The sequence below is a fragment of the Pseudophryne corroboree genome, chromosome 2, assembly GCF_028390025.1.
Source record: "Pseudophryne corroboree isolate aPseCor3 chromosome 2, aPseCor3.hap2, whole genome shotgun sequence".
NCBI classification, from domain to species: Eukaryota; Metazoa; Chordata; class Amphibia; order Anura; family Myobatrachidae; genus Pseudophryne; species Pseudophryne corroboree.
Genome location: NC_086445.1, coordinates 487568871 through 487587146, shown reverse-complemented (window position 1 = coordinate 487587146; position 18276 = coordinate 487568871). Strand labels below are relative to the sequence as shown.

The following is an 18276-nucleotide window of genomic DNA, read 5'->3' as shown; positions in this document are numbered from 1 at the left end:
TACTAAGCTGTGAATATTACAGATTCTAAGGGGTAAATTTACTAAGATGGGAGTTCTATTTAAGATGGGATGTTGCCCATAGCAACCAATCAGATTCCACTTCTCATTTATCTAGCAACTTCTAGAACAGAGGTTCTCAAACTCGGTCCTCGGGGGCCCACACAGTGCATGTTTTGCAGGTCTCCTCACAGAATCGCAAGTGAAATAATTAGCTCCACCTGTGGACCTTTTAAAATGTGTCAGTGAGTAATTAATACACCTGTGCACCTGCTTGGTTACCTGCAAAACATGCACTGTGTGGGCCCCCGAGGACCGAGTTTGAGAACCTCTGTTCTAGAACATAGGTTCTCAAACTCGGTCCTCAGGACCCCACACAGTGCATGTTTTGCAGGAAACCCAGCAGGTGCACAGGTGTATTAATTACTGACACATTTTAAAAGGTCCACAGGTGGAGCCAGTTATTTCACTTGTGATTCTGTGAGGAGACCTGCAAAACATGCACTGTGTGGGGTCCTGAGGACCGAGTTTGAGAACCTGTGTTCTAGAAGATAATACCTGGAATCTGATTGGTTGCTGTGGACAACACCCCATCTTAAATAGAACTCCCATCTTAGTAAACTTATCCCTAACTCTCTGATGGTAACGGTCTGTGGTAGATCCACTGACTCTTCTTTTTAGTTGTCTTAACTAGGAGGGATTCTGTTCATTAAATAAGTCTGAAAATCTGTGGCACAGATACATACTTCCCAACTTGACCCATTCCAGGAGGGACAGAATAACCTGCCCCTGGACTTCCCTCTTATTGTATGATTGACAAGTGATTAAACGCCTTTCTTCTCAATTAACTAATTCAACACAGGTGATGGCAATCGTGAATTAAGAGGGAAGTCAATACAGAGCATTTCGTCCCTTCTGAAAAGGGGCTATGTTGGGAGGCATGCAGATATGAAATACAAATATCAGGAAGGGGGGGCAGTTACTTTTTTTGACAGCACTCTTTAATATGTACAGCATTAAAGTGAAGTTGTGGTTTTATTTCCTCTTAAATGTATCTTCTGTTAAGATTTTGTACATACGAGCTATAATGTACTGCATATATATGACTGCATGTTATCCGGTTAATAGTATTAACTTCTGCAGTTTACATTATCTTTTATTTTAATTGTTTAATAAACTTGTCTTATATGAATGAAGTAAAGAAAATACTAATGCAAAACAGAATATATTAGTTGAGCTGGTCAGAATGTATAGCATGTTAACAGTTTGTTAAATTTCTGGTGTAGAGTATACTGTAGTATAATTATTATGTGTTTCTATCTAGACATAGATGTTGATTCAACAAATTCTCAGGGGCAAACACCATTGTTTGTGGCTGCACTGCTTGGTCTACAAAGGATAGTCGATTTGCTTTTGACATATGGATCCAACCCTAACCAGTAAGTATTAATATTATATATTAGTAATATGTTTATTAATGTTAAAGAGAGGAAGTGGTAAAATCAGACTTTCTTCTTTGGGTCCATAGTGCTCCACAGGGAGACAATGGGGTGTAGTTGGTGGTTAAGGACCAGGCACCAAACAGTTAAGCTTTTAGGTATCCCAATATGCTACAGTTCATCCTCCAGCTCAGGCTCTTAAGTTAAGCTCTGTTGCCGGCAGGAGCCGGATGCACCATTTAACAGTTGGGCTTCTTCTAAGCAGCCTCAAGCTTTTATTTTCTGTTTTCATTTTATTTCCTTTTTCTGAACAAGAGCAGCAGTGCTAGGCAGTCCACTGGATGCTAGCGCTGCTGCTCCATTACACCCCGCTGGCGCCAGAAATCCGGCCCCAGGCCAGGTACTTCCAACAGGGCAACGGGGAGTGCGGCTAGCACAGCTCCCACGGGGGACCCAGGACGGCAAGCCGGCACCGGGGGCTGGGCCGTCTTTTCGTATGGGCTCAATGGGCAGTTGCCCAAGGGCCCCAGGAGAATAAGGGTCCTAGACTGATAGCTGAGGGTCCCCTTTTTCCAGGGGTACCATATTCTTACAAATCGGCTTTGGAGAATTGCAGATATCAGACTTCAAAGCAGTGGTCCCCATCCAAGACTGTTAATTGCTTTTCCCAGCCAGATAGCTACGGTTCTGTCTGACTTCGAGTTTTTTTGAGGGTATACTCCAAAAGCTGGAACTCTCTACTTTCGGTGGGCACTGGCAGCTTGTCTCTACTATACCCAGAACCAGAGACATCAGCCTCCAGCAGCTAGTCCCCACCGCTAGGAGGGTCCTCCGGTTTACTGTGCGGCAAAAAGCGCGGGTGTGGTAGCCGGGTCCCTCCTGGGGGGGACCCGCTGTAGCCCCTGCATGAAACTGGCTAATTTAGGGTAAACAAAGCATTCATGTAAGGTTTTACAACTTGGGAGACATGGCCAGTATAAGTATACAGAGGTAGTTCCGGCGCCATGGTGGGGGTCGGAGCTACACGAGAGCGGGCTCAGCAGCATTTTGCCGCCTTCCTCTGCATTGTAGCAGCAGCAGCAACCTCCACAGCTCCTCCAAACAGTCCCTGGATCGCTGGTACCGGGTAGAGAGGGGCAGAGCCGCTATATTACTGCACAGTAACAATCCCTCTGAGGGATTTTATCAAATTACAGTCTCACTCTTTTTACATAAAAACGCTGACAGCCTCACTGGGGCTGTGCAGCGCTGGGTGCGTTAGGGTCCTCTCTTCTGTGTCTCCTCTCACATGCACTAGGGCAAGCTTGCAATATATCAATATCAGGCTGTGTTGTATGTATATTGTACCTGTTTTTTTTTTTCTGATTCACAATGGTAAAACAGAAGTCATGCATTGTTTGTAAAGCTAGATTCTCTCCTAGTTTATCTGACTCCATATTATGTGAGCAGTGTAGTCAGCCATCTCTAAATGCTGATAACAATGTGGGGGAGAGTCCAGATCCCTCCTGGTTGGGGGCTATCAAAACTATGAGCAGCTCACTGCAAATGTCAATAAGACTCAGGAACTGGAACAAGCAGTGGCAAGTCTCACTGGTAAACATCCCCCGTCTACTAAGGGTGCACATAAATGTGCTTTACCTGCACTACTCTCAGATACTGATGATGATATACAGGTTCATGGGGATGATGTGGACCCCATAAGTGGGGATCCCATCCCCACCCAGGGTATTGAGCCCCTCATATTGGCTATTAGGGATGTGTTAAAGCTCCCCCTGGAGGATGATATTAATCACCAGTCATTATTCCTCCCACATGATAAAATGGCAGTCACATTTCCTGATTCCAAGGAATTAGAGGACTTATTTAAAATGGCCTAGAAGAATCCAGATAAAATGTTTCAGGTGTCCAAACGTTTTTTGTATACATTCCCCTTTGCCCCTGAGGGCAGAAAATTCTGGAAGAATCTCCTGCAGTAGACGTCTCAGTCTCTCGCCTTTCTAAAAAGGCGGTACTCCCTGCTCCGGGCTCCTTTACAGTAAAGGATCCGGCAGATAGGAAAATTGAGACCACTCTAAAATCTATTTACATTGCTGCAGGTGTTGCTCAAAGGCCGGTCATTGCTGGTTGCTGGATGACACATGCACTTCATTCCTGGGCTAATCAAATTACGGAAAGTCTCTCGGGTGATATGACCGTAGTTAATACTGTTACTCTCCTGACTCACATTCAGGACACGGCAAGAGTCCTCTGTGACTCCCTTAAAGAGATTGGCAATATTAATGCTAGGGCCACGGCTATGGCTGTGTCTGCACGCAGAGCCATATGGTTACGTCAGTGGATTGCTGATGCTGACTCCAAACGTAATGTAGAATCTCTTCCCTTCACAGGTAAATGGCTCTTTGAAGGTGAATTGGATGCATGGATTTCCAAAGCTACTGCTGGAAAATCCACGTTTCTCCCTTCGGGGGCTCCTCCTGCTAGACGTACCTATCCGAGACCGTCTACTCAGTTCTTTCAGTCCTCCAGATTTCGATCTAGGGCCAGAGGGGCTTCCACTGCAGCTAGAGGCTCCAGAGGAAAACCTAAGAAACCAGCCGTTGTTGGATCTCAGGACCAGAACACCAGTTCTGCTCCCGCAAAGACTTCAGCGTGCCGGTGCCCACCCACCTCGAGGAGATCTCGTGGTGGGAGGTCGGTTACGTCACTTTAGCCACATCTGGGACGGTTCCTGCCAAGATGCTTGGGTAAGGGACCTTATCTCTCAGGGTTACAAGCTGGAGTTCGAAGGTACTCCTCCCCAACGGTTTTTCAAATCAGGCTTACCTGCTTTGGAAAGTATGTGTGGTACGCTACTACTGGCCATAAACAAGTTGGTCCAGTCCCAGGTCATTGTTCTCCAGTCTGTTTGTCGTACCAAAACCAGATGGGTCTGCGAGACCCATTCTGAATCTGAAGTCCTTGAATCCTTACCTGAAGGTTTTGAAATTCAAGATGGAATCTTTGAGAGCAGTGATCGCAGGCCTGGAACAACAGGAATTCCTAGTGTCTCTGGATATCACGGACGCTTGCCTACATATCCCAATTTGGCCTCCTCATCAGGCCTATCTGAGGTTTGCCCTAGTGAACGATCACTACTAGTTTCAGGTGTTACCGTTTGGCCTGTCTACAGCTCCGAGGGTGTTCACGAAGGTGATGGCAGAAATGATATTTCAGCTTAGGGTCCAGGGGGTCAATGTAATTCCATACCTAGACGATCTCCTGATAAAAGCGAGTTCCAGGGAGCTTCTATTGCTCCATATAGATCACACTATCCAACTTCTGTCTCACCACAGGTGTATCCTCAATCTACAGAAGTCCCACCTGGAACAGTCTCAGAGACTCCTGTTTGTGGGAATGCTACTGGATACTGTAGCACAGAGAGTGTTCCTCCCAGTGGATAAAGCGAGAACACTCCAGAAAATGGTTCGCATGGTACTCAGACCTGCTCGATTCTCCGTTCATCTTTGCATAAAGTTTTTGGGAAAGATGGTGGCCTCCTATGAGGCGATACAGTATGGAAGGTTCCATACCAGACCATTCCAATTGGACATCTTGAACAAGTGGTCCGGTTCTCATCTTCAGATACACTGGATGATTCAGCTGTCACCCCAGGACAGGATTTCACTCCTGTGGTGGCTACAGTCTTCCAATCTCCTGGAAGGACGAAGCTTCGGGATTCAGGATTGGATCCTCCTCACGACGGATGCGAGTCTAAGAGGATGGGGGGCTGTCACCCAAGGGGCGCAGTTCCAAGGCAGGTGGTCTGTCGGAAGTGGCCCTACTTCGAATCAACATTCTGGAACTTCAGGCTATCCACAATGCTCTGATTCAGGCGTCTCATCTACTACGGGATCAGGCGATCCAGGTGCAGTCGGACAACGCCACAGCGGTGGCGTACATCAGTCGACAAGGAGGGACTAAAAGCAGGGCCTGCATGCGAGAAGTGTCAAGAATACTCCTCTGGGCAAAAGGAAATGCAAGATAGCTGTCCGCAATCTTCATTTTGGGAGTGAACAACTGGGAGGCGGACTTCCTAAGTTGCCACGACCTGCACTCGGGGGAGTGGGGACTACACCCTCAGGTGTTCCAACTGATCATCGACAGGTGGGGTTGCCCACAGATCAACTTGATGGCCTCTAGTCTCAACAAGAAGCTTCGCTACTATTGCTCACGAACCAGGGACCCTCAGGCGAGCACATTTGATGCGCTGACTTCGCCTTGGCCTTACCAGCTGGTCTACCTGTTTCCTCCTATTCCTCAGATCCCAAGGGTGCTCAAGTGGATCAGACATCACAAAGTGGAATCAATCTTGATTGCCCCATATTGGCCCCGAAGAGAGTGGTACACGGCTTTCCTGAACTTGTCCGTAGAGGATCCTTGGCCTCTACCACTAAGAAGGGATCTTCTTCAACAAGGACCGTTCGTCTACCTGGACTTATGGCGGCTTCGTTTGACGGCGTGGAAGTTGAGCGGAACATCCTAGCTCACAAAGGGCTTTGCTACTAAGGTGCAAGCCAGAAAACCTGTAACATCAAAACACTATCATCATATCTGCCGAAGATATGTCTCGTGGTGCGAGGAATGCAAATATCGCTCTGCGGAATTCCACTTTGGAAGGTTCCTCCGTTTTCTGCAGGCTTGAGTGGATAAGGGCTTACGTCTGGGATCCATTAAGGTCCAGATTTCAGCTCTTGCCGTAAGTTCAGATCTTCTTGCAAGGGGTGCTTCACATACAACCTCCTTTCATGCCGCCTACAGCACCTTGGGATCTGGATGTAGTGTTACGCTTTCTACAGTTATCCTGATCCGACAACGGTAGAAGATAAATACCTCACGTGGAAAATGGTGATGTTACTGGCCCTGGCTTCTGCTAGGCGAGTCTCAGAATTAGGGGCCTTGTCGTGCAAAAGTCCATACTTGGGGGGTAATTCCAAGTTGATCGCAGCATGAATTTTTTTAGCAGTTGGGCAAAACCATGTGCATTGCAGGGGGGGCAGATATAACATGTGCAGAGAGATTCTGAGAGACCTCAGTTAGATTCTGTGCCCAGAGGAGACTGGTCACAAACTAGGGGAGCTCTACTGAGTTTCTCTAGAAAAGCAATGGTTCCCTAATGCACACCGAGTTAAAAATATTACTACATAATAGTCAGATTTATACGGAGATCTTGGTTGCGTATATCTGCAGATATAGGGTTAAGCCCCCAGGCCGATCGACAAGGCCTCTCCGTCACTGGGGGTCCCTAATACTAGGTATGGGTCCGGGGGTGCAGGACCCCATCATGTCGGCACAGGTCGGCTACCCCAGGTCAGCACACAGGTGAAAATTAATAAGGGTTAATAGGAAGCACAGAAGTGCTATGTAAGTGATGTGATTAAAATAATACAAAAATATATACAAAGTGATAGGGAAAATCATAAGTGTTAATAAAGTGTTAGGGTGTGCCGACCTGAAGCAGCCCAGCCACACCGACACAGGGGCCACCACACCCCACACCCACCCCATAAATAATTACAAATATGTCTGGGTTGAATTCCCAGTGTAAGGCCACATGGTAATGGCTCCTACAGCATCTGAGAGCCAGCTTACCTGGAGATACCCCTAGCTTCTCCTATGGCAGTCTAGAGTCAGCAATCCCTCCTAATGCTGACCCTTCCATGCCTCTCAATACAATACAAAAAATGGTGGTGAGCTGCTCAATCAGATAGTGATGTCACTCAGGTGCTAAAAGGGAGGGGTAATTCTGTGTAGGAAAAAACAATGGTTCCCTAATGCACACCGAGTGAAAAATATTACTACATAATAGTCAGATTATACGGAGATCTTGGTTGCGTATATCTGCAGATATAGGGTTAAGCCCCCAGGCCGATCGACAAGGCCTCTCCGTCACTGGGGGTCCCTAATACTAGGTATGGGTCCGGGGGTTATTAACACTCATGATTTTCCCTATCACTTTGTATATATTTTTGTATTATTTTAATCACATCACTTACATAGCACTTCTGTGCTTCCTATTAACCCTTATTAATTTTCACCTGTGTGCTGACCTGGGGTAGCCGACCTGTGCCGACATGATGGGGTCCTGCACCCCCGGACCCATACCTAGTATTAGGGACCCCCAGTGACGGAGAGGCCTTGTCGATCGGCCTGGGGGCTTAACCCTATATCTGCAGATATACGCAACCAAGATCTCCGTATAATCTGACTATTATGTAGTAATATTTTTCACTCGGTGTGCATTAGGGAACCATTGTTTTTTCCTACACAGAATTACCCCTCCCTTTTAGCACCTGAGTGACATCACTATCTGATTGAGCAGCTCACCACCATTTTTTGTATTTCTCTAGAAAAGACTTTTGTTAGGTTTTTTATTTTCAGGGAGCACTGCTGGCATGAGGCTCCATGCTTCCTGGGACTGAGGGGAGACAAGCAGACCTACTTTACTGATAGGCCCTGCTTCTTAGGCTACTGGACACCATTAGCTCCAGAGGGTCGGAACACAGGTGTTGTCCTCGCTGTTCGTCCCAGAGCCGCGCCGCCGTCCTCCTCGCAGAGCCGGAAGATAGAAGCCGGGTGAGTATAGGAAGCAAGAAGACTTCAAAGGCGGCAGAAGACTTCAGATCTTCGTGAGGTACCGCGCAGCGGTCGTGCTGCGCGCCATTGCTCCCACACACACACAACGGCACAGCAAGGGTGCAGGGCGCAGGGGGGGCGCCCTGGGCAGCAATTTTTTACCTCATATATAGGCTGGCACAAGTATAGATACTGCTGAGGCAGTATATAAAGCCCCGCCAGTATAAAGAAACAGCGGGACCGAAGCCCGCCATCGAGGGGGCGGAGCTTGTTCCCTCAGCTCTAACCAGCGCCATTTTCTCCACAGCTTGCTGCAGAGAAGCTGCTCCCCCGGACTCTTCCCCTGCTGTACACAAGTAACAGGGTGCAAAACGAGGGGGGGGGGCACATTTAATTTGGTGCAAAATTTATTTTTATAAAAGCGCTTACTAGTCTGGGACTTTGTTTCAGAACCACAGGGCACTGGGTGTGAGCTGGCATACTTTCTCTCTGTCTCTCCAAAGGGCCTTATTGTGGGTCTGTCTCCATATCCATATATCCCAGTGTGTGTGGGGTGTCAGTACGTGTGTTTCGACATGTCTGAAGCGGAAGGCTCTTCTAGGGAGGATGCAGAGCAGATGGTAGTATTGTCTCGGGAGGCACGGCCGACGGCTAATTGGGAGTCACTCCATGGCTCTTACTGTGTCACAAGACCCTTCAGGGTCCCATAAACGTCCCTTTACCCAGATAGCAGACACTGATACCGACACGGATTCCGACTCCAGTGTCGACTATGATGAGGCAAAGTTGCACCCAAGGGTGGCAAAGAGTATTCAAAACATGATTATTGCAATAAAAGATGTATTAAATATCACAGAGGACCCGTCTGTCCCGGACACACGGGTCTGTATGTTTAAGGGGAAGAAACCTGAGGTAACATTTCCCCCATCACATGAGCTGAACGCTTTATTTGAAAAGGCTTGGGAAACTCCAGACAAGAGGCTGCAGATTCCCAAGAGAATTATAATGGCGTATCCTTTCCCTTCGCAGGACAGGTTACGGTGGGAATCCTCACCCACGGTGGACAAGGCCCTGACGCGGTTGTCCAAAATGGTGGCACTACCGTCCCCGGACACGGCGACCTTAAAAGATCCGGCGGATCGCAGGCAGGAAACTACCTTAAAATCAATTTATGCGACTACGGGAGCCCTGCTCAGACCGGCGGTAGCATCGGCATGGGTGGGGAGCTCAATTGCAGCATGGGCAGATAACTTGTCATCTGACATGAACACACTCGATAAAGACAGTGTTTTGTTGACATTAGGTCACATAAAGGACGCATTCTTATATATGAGGGAGGCTGCGAGAGATATTGGGCTCTTGGGTTCAAGAGCAAACGCCATTGCAATTTCAGCTAGGAGGTCGCTGTGGACCCGCCAATGGACTGGGGATGCTGACTCCAAGAGACTTATGGAGGCTTTGCCTTACAAGGGTGAAGTTCTGTTTGGGGAAGGCCTCGCGGACCTGGTCTCCACAGCTACCGTGGGTAAGTCTTCTTTTCTGCCTTACATTCCCCCACAGCAAAAGAAAACACCTCAATACCAGATGCAGTCCTTTCGGTCTCATAAATTCAGAAAGGGGCGTGGTTCATCCTTCCTCCTCAGAGGTAAAGGTAAGGGGAAAAGAACACCAGCTTCGGCTAGTTCCCAGGAGCAAAAGTCCTCCCCGACCTCTACCAAATCCACCGCATGACGCTGGGGCCCCGCTGCGGGAGTCCGCATCGGTGGGGGCACGTCTTCAGCTCTTCAGCCAGGTCTGGGTTCATTCGAATTTGGATCCTTGGGTGATAGGAATTGTGTCCCAAGGCTACAAACTTGAGTTCGAAGATGTGCCTCCACGCCGATTTTTCAAATCGGCCTAGCCAGCTTCTCTCCCAGAGAGAGCAATAGTTTCGGCGGCTATACAAAAGCTGTGTCAACAGCAAGTGATTATCCAGGTTCCCCAGTTGCAACAGGGAAAGGGGTTCTATTCAACCCTGTTTGTGGTCCCGAAGCCGGACGGCTCGGTCAGACCGATTCTGAACCTAAAATCCCTAAATCTGTATTTGAAGAGATTCAAATTCAAAATGGAATCTCTCCGGGCAGTGATCTCCAGCCTGGAAGGGGGGGATTTTATGGTGTCACTAGACATAAAGGATACATACCTTCATGTCCCCATATATCCTCCTCATCAGGCGTTCCTGAGATTCGCTGTACAAGATTGTCATTACCAGTTTCAGACGTTGCCGTTTGGGCTTTCCACGGTCCGAGGATTTTCACCAAGGTAATTGCAGAAATGATGGTGCTCCTGTGCAAGCAAGGTGTCAAAATTATCCCGTACTTGGATGATCTCCTGATAAAAGCGAGGTCAAGAGAGCAATTACTGAAGAGCGTGGCTCTCTCTCTGAGGGTGCTACAACAACACGGCTGGCTTCTAAATTTGCCAAAGTCGCAGTTGGTCCCGACAACTCGGCTGTCCTTTTTGGGCATGATTCTGGACACGGAGGGTTTTTTTCCCAGTGGAAAAAGCTCTGGAACTCCAGAACATGGTCAGGGTTCTGCTGAAACCAAAAAGAGTGTCGATTCATCAATGCACTCGAGTGTTGGGAAAGATGGTGGCGGCCTACGAGGCCATTCCGTTTGGCAGGTTCCATGCAAGAACTTTTCAGTGGGACCTACTGAGCAAGTGGTCAGGGTCCCATCTCCAACTGCATCAGATGATAAGCCTGTCCCCCAGGGCCAGGGTATCTCTCCTGTGGTGGCTCGAGAGTGCTCACCTTCTAGAGTGTCGCAGGATTGGAATTCAAGATTGGGTTCTCGTGACCACGGACGCGAGCCTCTGAGGTTGGGGAGCAGTCACACAGGGAAAAAACTTTCAGGGAATATGGTCAAGCCAGGAGGCTTGTCTACACATAAACGTGCTGGAATTAAGGGCCATATACAACGGCCTGAGACAGGCGGAGCATCTCCTTCGCAATCTACTTGTTCTGATCCAGTCAGACAATATCACAGCCGTGGCGCATGTAAACCGCCAGGGTGGAACAAGGAGCAGAGCAGCAATGGCGGAGGCCACCAGGATTCTTCGCTGGGTGGAAAATCATGTAAGCGCTCTGTCCGCGGTATTCATTCCGGGAGTGGACAACTGGGAAGCAGACTTCCTCAGCAGACACGATCTCCATCCAGGAGAGTGGGGACTTCATCAAGAGGTCTTTGCAGAAGTGACAAGTTGTTGGGGACTCCCTCAAATAGACATGATGGCGTCACGCCTCAACTAGAAGCTTCGGACATATTGTTCCAGGTCAAGGGACCCTCAGGCAGTAGCAGTGGATGCGCTAGTAACACCGTGGGTGTATCAAGCGGTCTATGTGTTCCCTCCACTTCCGCTCATCTCAAAAATATTGAGAATCATAAGAAGAACAAAAGTTCAGACGATACTCATTGTCCCATATTGGCCTCGAAGGGCCTGGTATCCAGATATTTAGGAAATGATCACAGAAGATCCTTGGCCGCTTCCTCTCAGAGAGGACCTGTTACAACAGGGGCCGTGTGTGTTCCAAGACTTACCGCGATTACGTTTGACAGCATGGCGGTTGAACACCATATCCTAGCTAGGAAAGGTATTCCAGGGGAAGTCATCCCTACTCTAATCAAAGCTAGGAAGGAAGTAACGGCGAAACACTATCACCGTATCTGGAGAAAGTATGTGTCTTGGTGTGAATCCAAGAATGCTGCTATGTAAGAATTCCAGCTGGGTCGTTTTCTCCGTTTTCTACAGACAGGAGTGGATATGGGCCTAAAGTTAGATTCCATTAAGGTGCAGATTTCGGCCTTATCAATATTCTTTCAGAAGGAATTGGCCTCTCTTCCAGAAGTACAGACTTTTGTGAAAGGAGTACTGCACATCTAACCTCCTTTTGTGCCCCCTGTGGCACCGTGGGACCTGAACGTGGTGTTGCAGTTCCTTAAATCACATTGGTTTGAACCACTTCAAACTGTTGGGTTAAAATTTCTCACGTGGAAAGTGGTCATGTTATTGGCCTTGGCATCTGCAAGGCGGGTGTCAGAATTGGCAGCCTTGTCCCACAAGAGCCCCTATCTGATTTTTCATGCGGATAGAGCGGAATTGAGAACTCGTCCACAAGGTGGTTTCGTCGTTTTCACATGAACCAACCTATTGTAGTGCCGGTGGCTACGGATGTCTTGGAGGAGTCCAAGTCCCTTGATGTAGTCAGGGCTTTAAAAATATATGTAGCCAGAACGGCTCGTATTAGGAAAACAGAGGCTCTGTTTGTCCTATATGCGGCCAACAAGGTTGGCGCTCCTGCTTCCAAGCAGACTATTGCACGCTGGATCTGTAACACGATTCAGCAGGCTCATTCTACGGCAGGATTGCCGTTACCAAAATCGGTGAAGGCCCATTCCACTAGGAAGGTGGGCTCTTCTTGGGCGGCTGCCCGAGGCGTCTCGGCATTACAGCTTTGCCGAGCAGCTACTTGATCGGGTTCAAACACTTTTGCAAAATTCTATAAGTTTGATACCCTGGCTGATGAGGACCTCCTCGGTGCTGCAAAGTCATCCGCACTTTCCCGCCCGGTTTGGAGCTTTGGTATAAACCCCATGGTCCTTACGGAGTCCCCAGCATCCTCTAGGACGTAAGAGAAAATAAGATTTTAAACGTACCGGTAAATCTTTTTCTCCTAGTCCGTAGAAGATGCTGGGCGCCTGTCCCAGTGCGGAATAAATCTGCAGTACTTGTACATAGTTACTGATATAGTTACATAAGAGTTGTGTACGGTTGAGATCAGACTGTTGCTGATTTCTGTTGTTCATGCTGTTAACTGGTTTAGTTATTTGCCATGTTATACGGTGTGTTTGTGGTGTGAGCTGGTATGTATCTCACCCTTAATTATCAAAATCCTTTTCCTCGAAATGTCCGTCTCCTCTGGGCACAGTTCTATAACTGAGGTCTGGAGGAGGGGCATAGAGGGAGGAGCCAGCTCACGCTCATTAAAAGGTCTTAGAGTGCCCATGTCTCCTGCGGAGCCCATCTATACCCCATGGTCCTTATGGAGTCCCCAGCATCCTCTACGGACTAGGAGAAAAAGATTTACCGGTAGGTTTAAAATCTTATTTTTCCCTCTGCAGTGGACTCAGACGCTGACTGACAGGGATGCGCAGCTCCTCCGGTGAGACTCCAGATTACCTCAGCGGTACCAGGGGGTCATAGCGGGGGGGAGGGGGGAACGCTTATTAGTATTCTAGATCCCCAATCTGGGTTCTTTGTCTGCAACCTGGCTAAGCTTGGCATTAGCAGTAAGAGCACTGTGTGCTGGCTCCAGGCTATCTCTATGTCTCTCTTGAAGGGCTCTTTGTAGGTTAATTGTGCATTCAACCTTTTCCTGTATGTGTGCTGTCACTGTCACAGTATGTCAGACAAAGAGTGTGTTTCATGTAAGGCACAGTGTTCCTCTTCTCCTGGGAGTTAACTGCAGTGTACTTAGTGCAGTGTACCTGCCCAGGCTAGCGGGGCTGAGCCAGCTTGGCTGGATTCCATTAGGGGAATGATTTCCAATATTTCTACTAAATTGTCCCGCAATGAGAAAGAGATGCAATACTTAAGAAAATCGATGACTGAGTTTATGAACAGAGACTCAGTACCCAAACCAGCGTCTCAGTCCCCTACCAGTTGTCCACAAAAAAGTCCTTTGGCCCGTATCTTGCAGTCTGACCCTGATGATGAGGGGTCAGACATGGAGGAGGGAGAGGTGGGGGAGGCTACTCTGTCACAGGAAATAGAGACTCTCATAGAAGCTATCAGAGAAGTTCTACATATCCCTGATAAGGTAACGGAGGAGACTGAGGAATATTATTTTAATCTGAAAAAGAAATCCTCAGCCACTTTTCCTGTGTCAAAGGAACTAAATACCCTGTTTGAAGAACCGTGGGTTAATCCTGATAGGAAATTTCAAATCCCTAAAAGGTTGATATCATCCTCCTGAGGATAGAAAAAAATGGGAAAATCCTCTGTAGTGGATGCATCTGTATCTAGGCTGTCACGGAAAATTGTATTGCCTGTCCAGGATGCAGCCTCCCTAAAAGACACGGCTGATTGTAGAATTGAGAATACACTCAATTCCTTGTATACAGCTGCTGGGGTGGCCCAGAGTCCCAGGGTAGCATGTGGGTGGATTACTAAGGCCATTGCCTAATGGTCGGGTTACCTAGTTGAGGGGTTAGGTACCTTTCCTCAGGGGGAGATTATTTTACTCCTGCAACATATGCAGGACTCTGCGACTTTTATGGTGGAAGCCATAAAAGAAATAGGATTGCTTATGCACGCACCACTGCTATGGCAGTGTCAGCACGCAGAGGCTTATGGCTATGCCAGTGGACTGCTGACGTGGACTCCAGGAAAGGCGTGGAAGGCCTACCCTTCACAGGAGATGCCTTATTTGGAGATGAATTAGACAAATGGATCTCCAAAGCTACTGCGGGTAAGTCCACGTATCTTCCTTCTGCAGCTCCCCTGGCCAGGAAGGCCTACTCAGGACGTAATCTACAGTCCTTTCAGACTGTCAAGTTTAAAGGCAAAACCAGAGGTTCTTCAACAGCCACCAGAGGCGCTAGAGGTAAACCACGAAAACCAGCAACTGCCGGTTCACAGGAGCAGAGCTCAAGCTCTGCTTCCTCAAAGCCTTCAGCATGACTGTGGGCCATGATGCCTGGAGGACTGGCAGGTGAGAGCCTGACTAAAATTTTTCACTCACATCTGGACAACATCATGCCAGGATCCCTGGGTCATAAATCTTATTTCCCAAGGTAACAAACCGGAGTTTCAAGAGCTCCCACCTCACAGATTCTTCAAATCAGGCTTACCAGTTTCACAGGAAGCAAGTGTGACCTTAAAGGACGCAATTAAAAAAATGGTACAGACTCGGGTGATTGTTCCAGTGCTACCTCCTCTGAAAAACAAGGGATATTATTCCAACTTGTTTGTGGTACCGAAACAGGACGATACGGTAAGACCAATTTTGAACCTCAAGTCGTTGAACCCGTACTTACGAGTATTCAAATTCAAGATGGAGTTTTTGAGAGCGGTGATCTCAGGTCTGCAGTAGGGGGAATTCCTAGTGTCTCTGGATATCAATGATGCGTACTTTCACATTCCAATCTGGCCGCCTCATCAGGCTTATCTACGGTTTGCACTGCAGGACTGCCACTACCAGTTCCAGGCCCTGCCATTTGGTTTCTACACGGCACAGAGAGTGTTCACCAAGGTGATGGCAGAGATGATGTTTCTACTCCGCAAACTGGGAGTGAACATAATTCAGTACCTGGACGATCTTCTGAGAAAGGCACTGTCCAGGGAGCAGTTGTTGGAGAGCATTGGCCTCTCATCCAGACTACTCCTGGATCACGGCTGGTTTCTGAACTTACCAAAATCTCACCTGGAACCGACGCAGAGGCTCTCCTTCCTGGGAATGATACTGGACACAGAGTCTCAGAGAGTGTTCCTTCCCTTGGAGAAGGCTATGGAAATCCAGTCGATGGTTCGGACTGTCCTGAAGTCAACCCGGATCTCAGTGCATCTGTTCATTCGCCTTCTGGGGAAAATGGTGGCCTCTTACAAAGCGCTTCAGTATGGAAGGTTTCAGGCGAGGCCCTTCCAGCTAGATCTGTTGGACAAATGGTCCGGATCACATCTTCACATGAACCAGAGGATCTGTCTGCCGCCAAAATCCAGAATCTCTCTTCTATGGGGGCTACAGACTTCCCACCTCGTTGAGGGTCCGAGGTTCGGCATTCAGAATTGGATTCTGCTAACCACAGACGCAAGCCTCAGAGGTTGGGGAGCAGTCACCCAGAGGGTGCAGTTTCAGGTAAGATGGTCAAGTCGGGAAGTCGTCCTTCCAATCAACATGCTGGAACTCAGGTCTATCTGCAACGCCCTTCAGCAGGCCGCATTTCTTCTTCAGAATCAGGCCATTCGGGTCCAGTCGGACAATGTGATGGAGGGTCCGAGGTTCAGGATTCAGAATTAGATTCTGCTAACCACCGACGCAAGCCTCAGAGGTTGGGGAACAGTCACCCAGAGGGTGCAGTTTCAAGGAAGATGGTCAAGTCGGGAAGTCGTCCTTCCAATAAACATCTTGGAATCTACAACACCTTTCTGCAGGCCTCATCTCTACTTCGGAATCAGGCCATTCAAGTCCAGTCGGACAATGTAACGGTGGTAACGTACATAAACCGACAGGGCGGAACGAAAAGCAGAACAGCAATGTCAGAGGTGTCAAGAATTCTCCTCTTTGCGGAAAAAAACGCTGTGGCTTTGTCGGCGGTCTTAATTCTGGGAGTAGACAACCAGGAAGCAGACTTCCTCAGCAGACACGACCTACACCCGGGGGAGTGGGACCTCCGATGGTTGACACGTCGGTGGGGATATCCACAGATCGACATGATGGCCTCTAGACTCAACAAGAAGCTCAAGCGGTATTGTTCCAGTCGAGAGACCCACAAGCAGTGGCGGTAGACGCTCTGACAACTCCGTGGATCTACCAGATGGTGTACGTGTTTCCTCCACTTCCTCTGATCCCGAGAATTCTAAAGAGAATAAAAAGGAAAAAGGTTCAAGCAATCCTCATTGCTTCAGACTGGACTTGAAGGTCCTGGTACGCGGATTTTCTTGAGATGTTGATCGAAGATCCGTGGCCTTTACCTCTTTGTGAGGATCTTCTGCAACAGGGCCCGTTCGTCTATTAAGACTTACCACGGCTACCTTTAACGGCATGGAAGTTGAACGGCTGATTCTAGCCAGTAGAGGGATTTCTGACCAGATCATCCCTACTATTATTCAAGCCAGGAAGGGGGCAACGTCTAAACATTACCACCGTATATGAAAGAAGTATGTTTCTTGGTGTGAGAGCAGACAATATTCCGCTGTGGAATTTCATATGGGACGTCTCCTGCTTTTTCTGCAGTTGGGAGTGGATGTGGGCCTATGCCTAGGCTCCATTAAAGTTCAGATTTGTCTATTTTTTCCCCAGAAACATTTGGCTTCTCTCCCTGAGGTCAAGACGTTCTTGAAAGGTTTTCTGGACATCCAGCCTCCCTTTGTGCCTCCCACGGCACCTTGGGATCTCAATTTCGGGCTGCAGTTCCTCCTATTGGACTGGTTTGAACCTGTATAGGCGGTTGACTTAAAATACCTTACATGGAAAACTGTCACACTGTTGGCCTTGGCCTCGGCCTCAGCAAGACGTATGTTGGAGCTAGGGGCGTTGTCTCACAAGAGTCCCAAATTAATTTTCCATGAGGACAGAGCTGAACTCAGAACTTGTCAGCAATTTCTTCCTAAGTTGGTGTCCGCTTTTCACATCAACCAGCCTATTGTGGTTCTGGCTGTGACGGACACCTCTGCTACTTCAAAGTCTTTGGATGTTGTGGGATCTTTGAAGGTGTATGTAAAGAGAACAGCTCGTCATAGAAAATCCGAGTCGCTGTTCGTTCTCTATGATCCCAATAAAATTTGGTGTCATTCTTCAAAGCAGTCTATTGCACGCATGATCAGGCTCACTATCCATCATGCTTATTTCACGGCAGGATTGCCGGTTCCAAAATCTGTACAAGCAAACTCTACTAGGTTGGTGGGTTCTTCTTGGGCGGCTGCCTGGGGTGTCTCGGCTTTACAGCTCTGCCGAGCAGCTGCTTCTTCAGGTTCGAACACGTTTGCAAAGTTTTACAAGTTCGATACTTTGGCCTCTGAGGACCTTCAGTTTGGTCAGTCAGTTCTGCAGGAACCTCAGCACTCTCCCATCCGGTTTGGGAACTTTGGTAAATACCCATGGTACTAAATGGATTCCCAGCATTCTTTAGGACGTAAGAGAAAATAGGATTTTAATTACCTACCTGTAAATCCTTTTCTCGTAGTCCGTAGAGGATACTGAGCACCCGCCCGGTGCTTCGTTCTGACTGCACTGTTACTTGGTTAAGTATTCTGGTTTGTTCAGCTGTTTGCTGTTCATGTTTCAAGTTTGGTTAGCATAGCTTTCCTATTGTTCTGTGTGCTGGTTCGTTATCTCACCACTTTCCTTATTTATCCTTCTCTCAAACTATGTCCGTCTCCTCGGGCACAGTTTCCTAGACTGAGTCTGGTAGAAGGGGCATAGAGGGAGGAGCCAGCGCACACTATCAAATTCTTAAAGTGCCCAAGG

The 18276-nt window shown here is 48.1% G+C and overlaps 1 protein-coding gene across 9 annotated transcripts in view; it reads left to right on the top strand.

Moving 5' to 3' along the window:
* TEX14 (testis expressed 14, intercellular bridge forming factor) overlaps positions 1–18276 on the top strand; it is a 739191-nt gene that overhangs the window by 134034 nt on the left and 586881 nt on the right. For all 9 annotated transcript variants that reach the window (XM_063953897.1, XM_063953895.1, XM_063953894.1 and 6 more), the window contains exon 3: positions 1322–1436. In XM_063953897.1, the coding sequence (XP_063809967.1) occupies positions 1322–1436 (115 nt within the window). The remainder of the gene's footprint in view (positions 1–1321; positions 1437–18276) is intronic.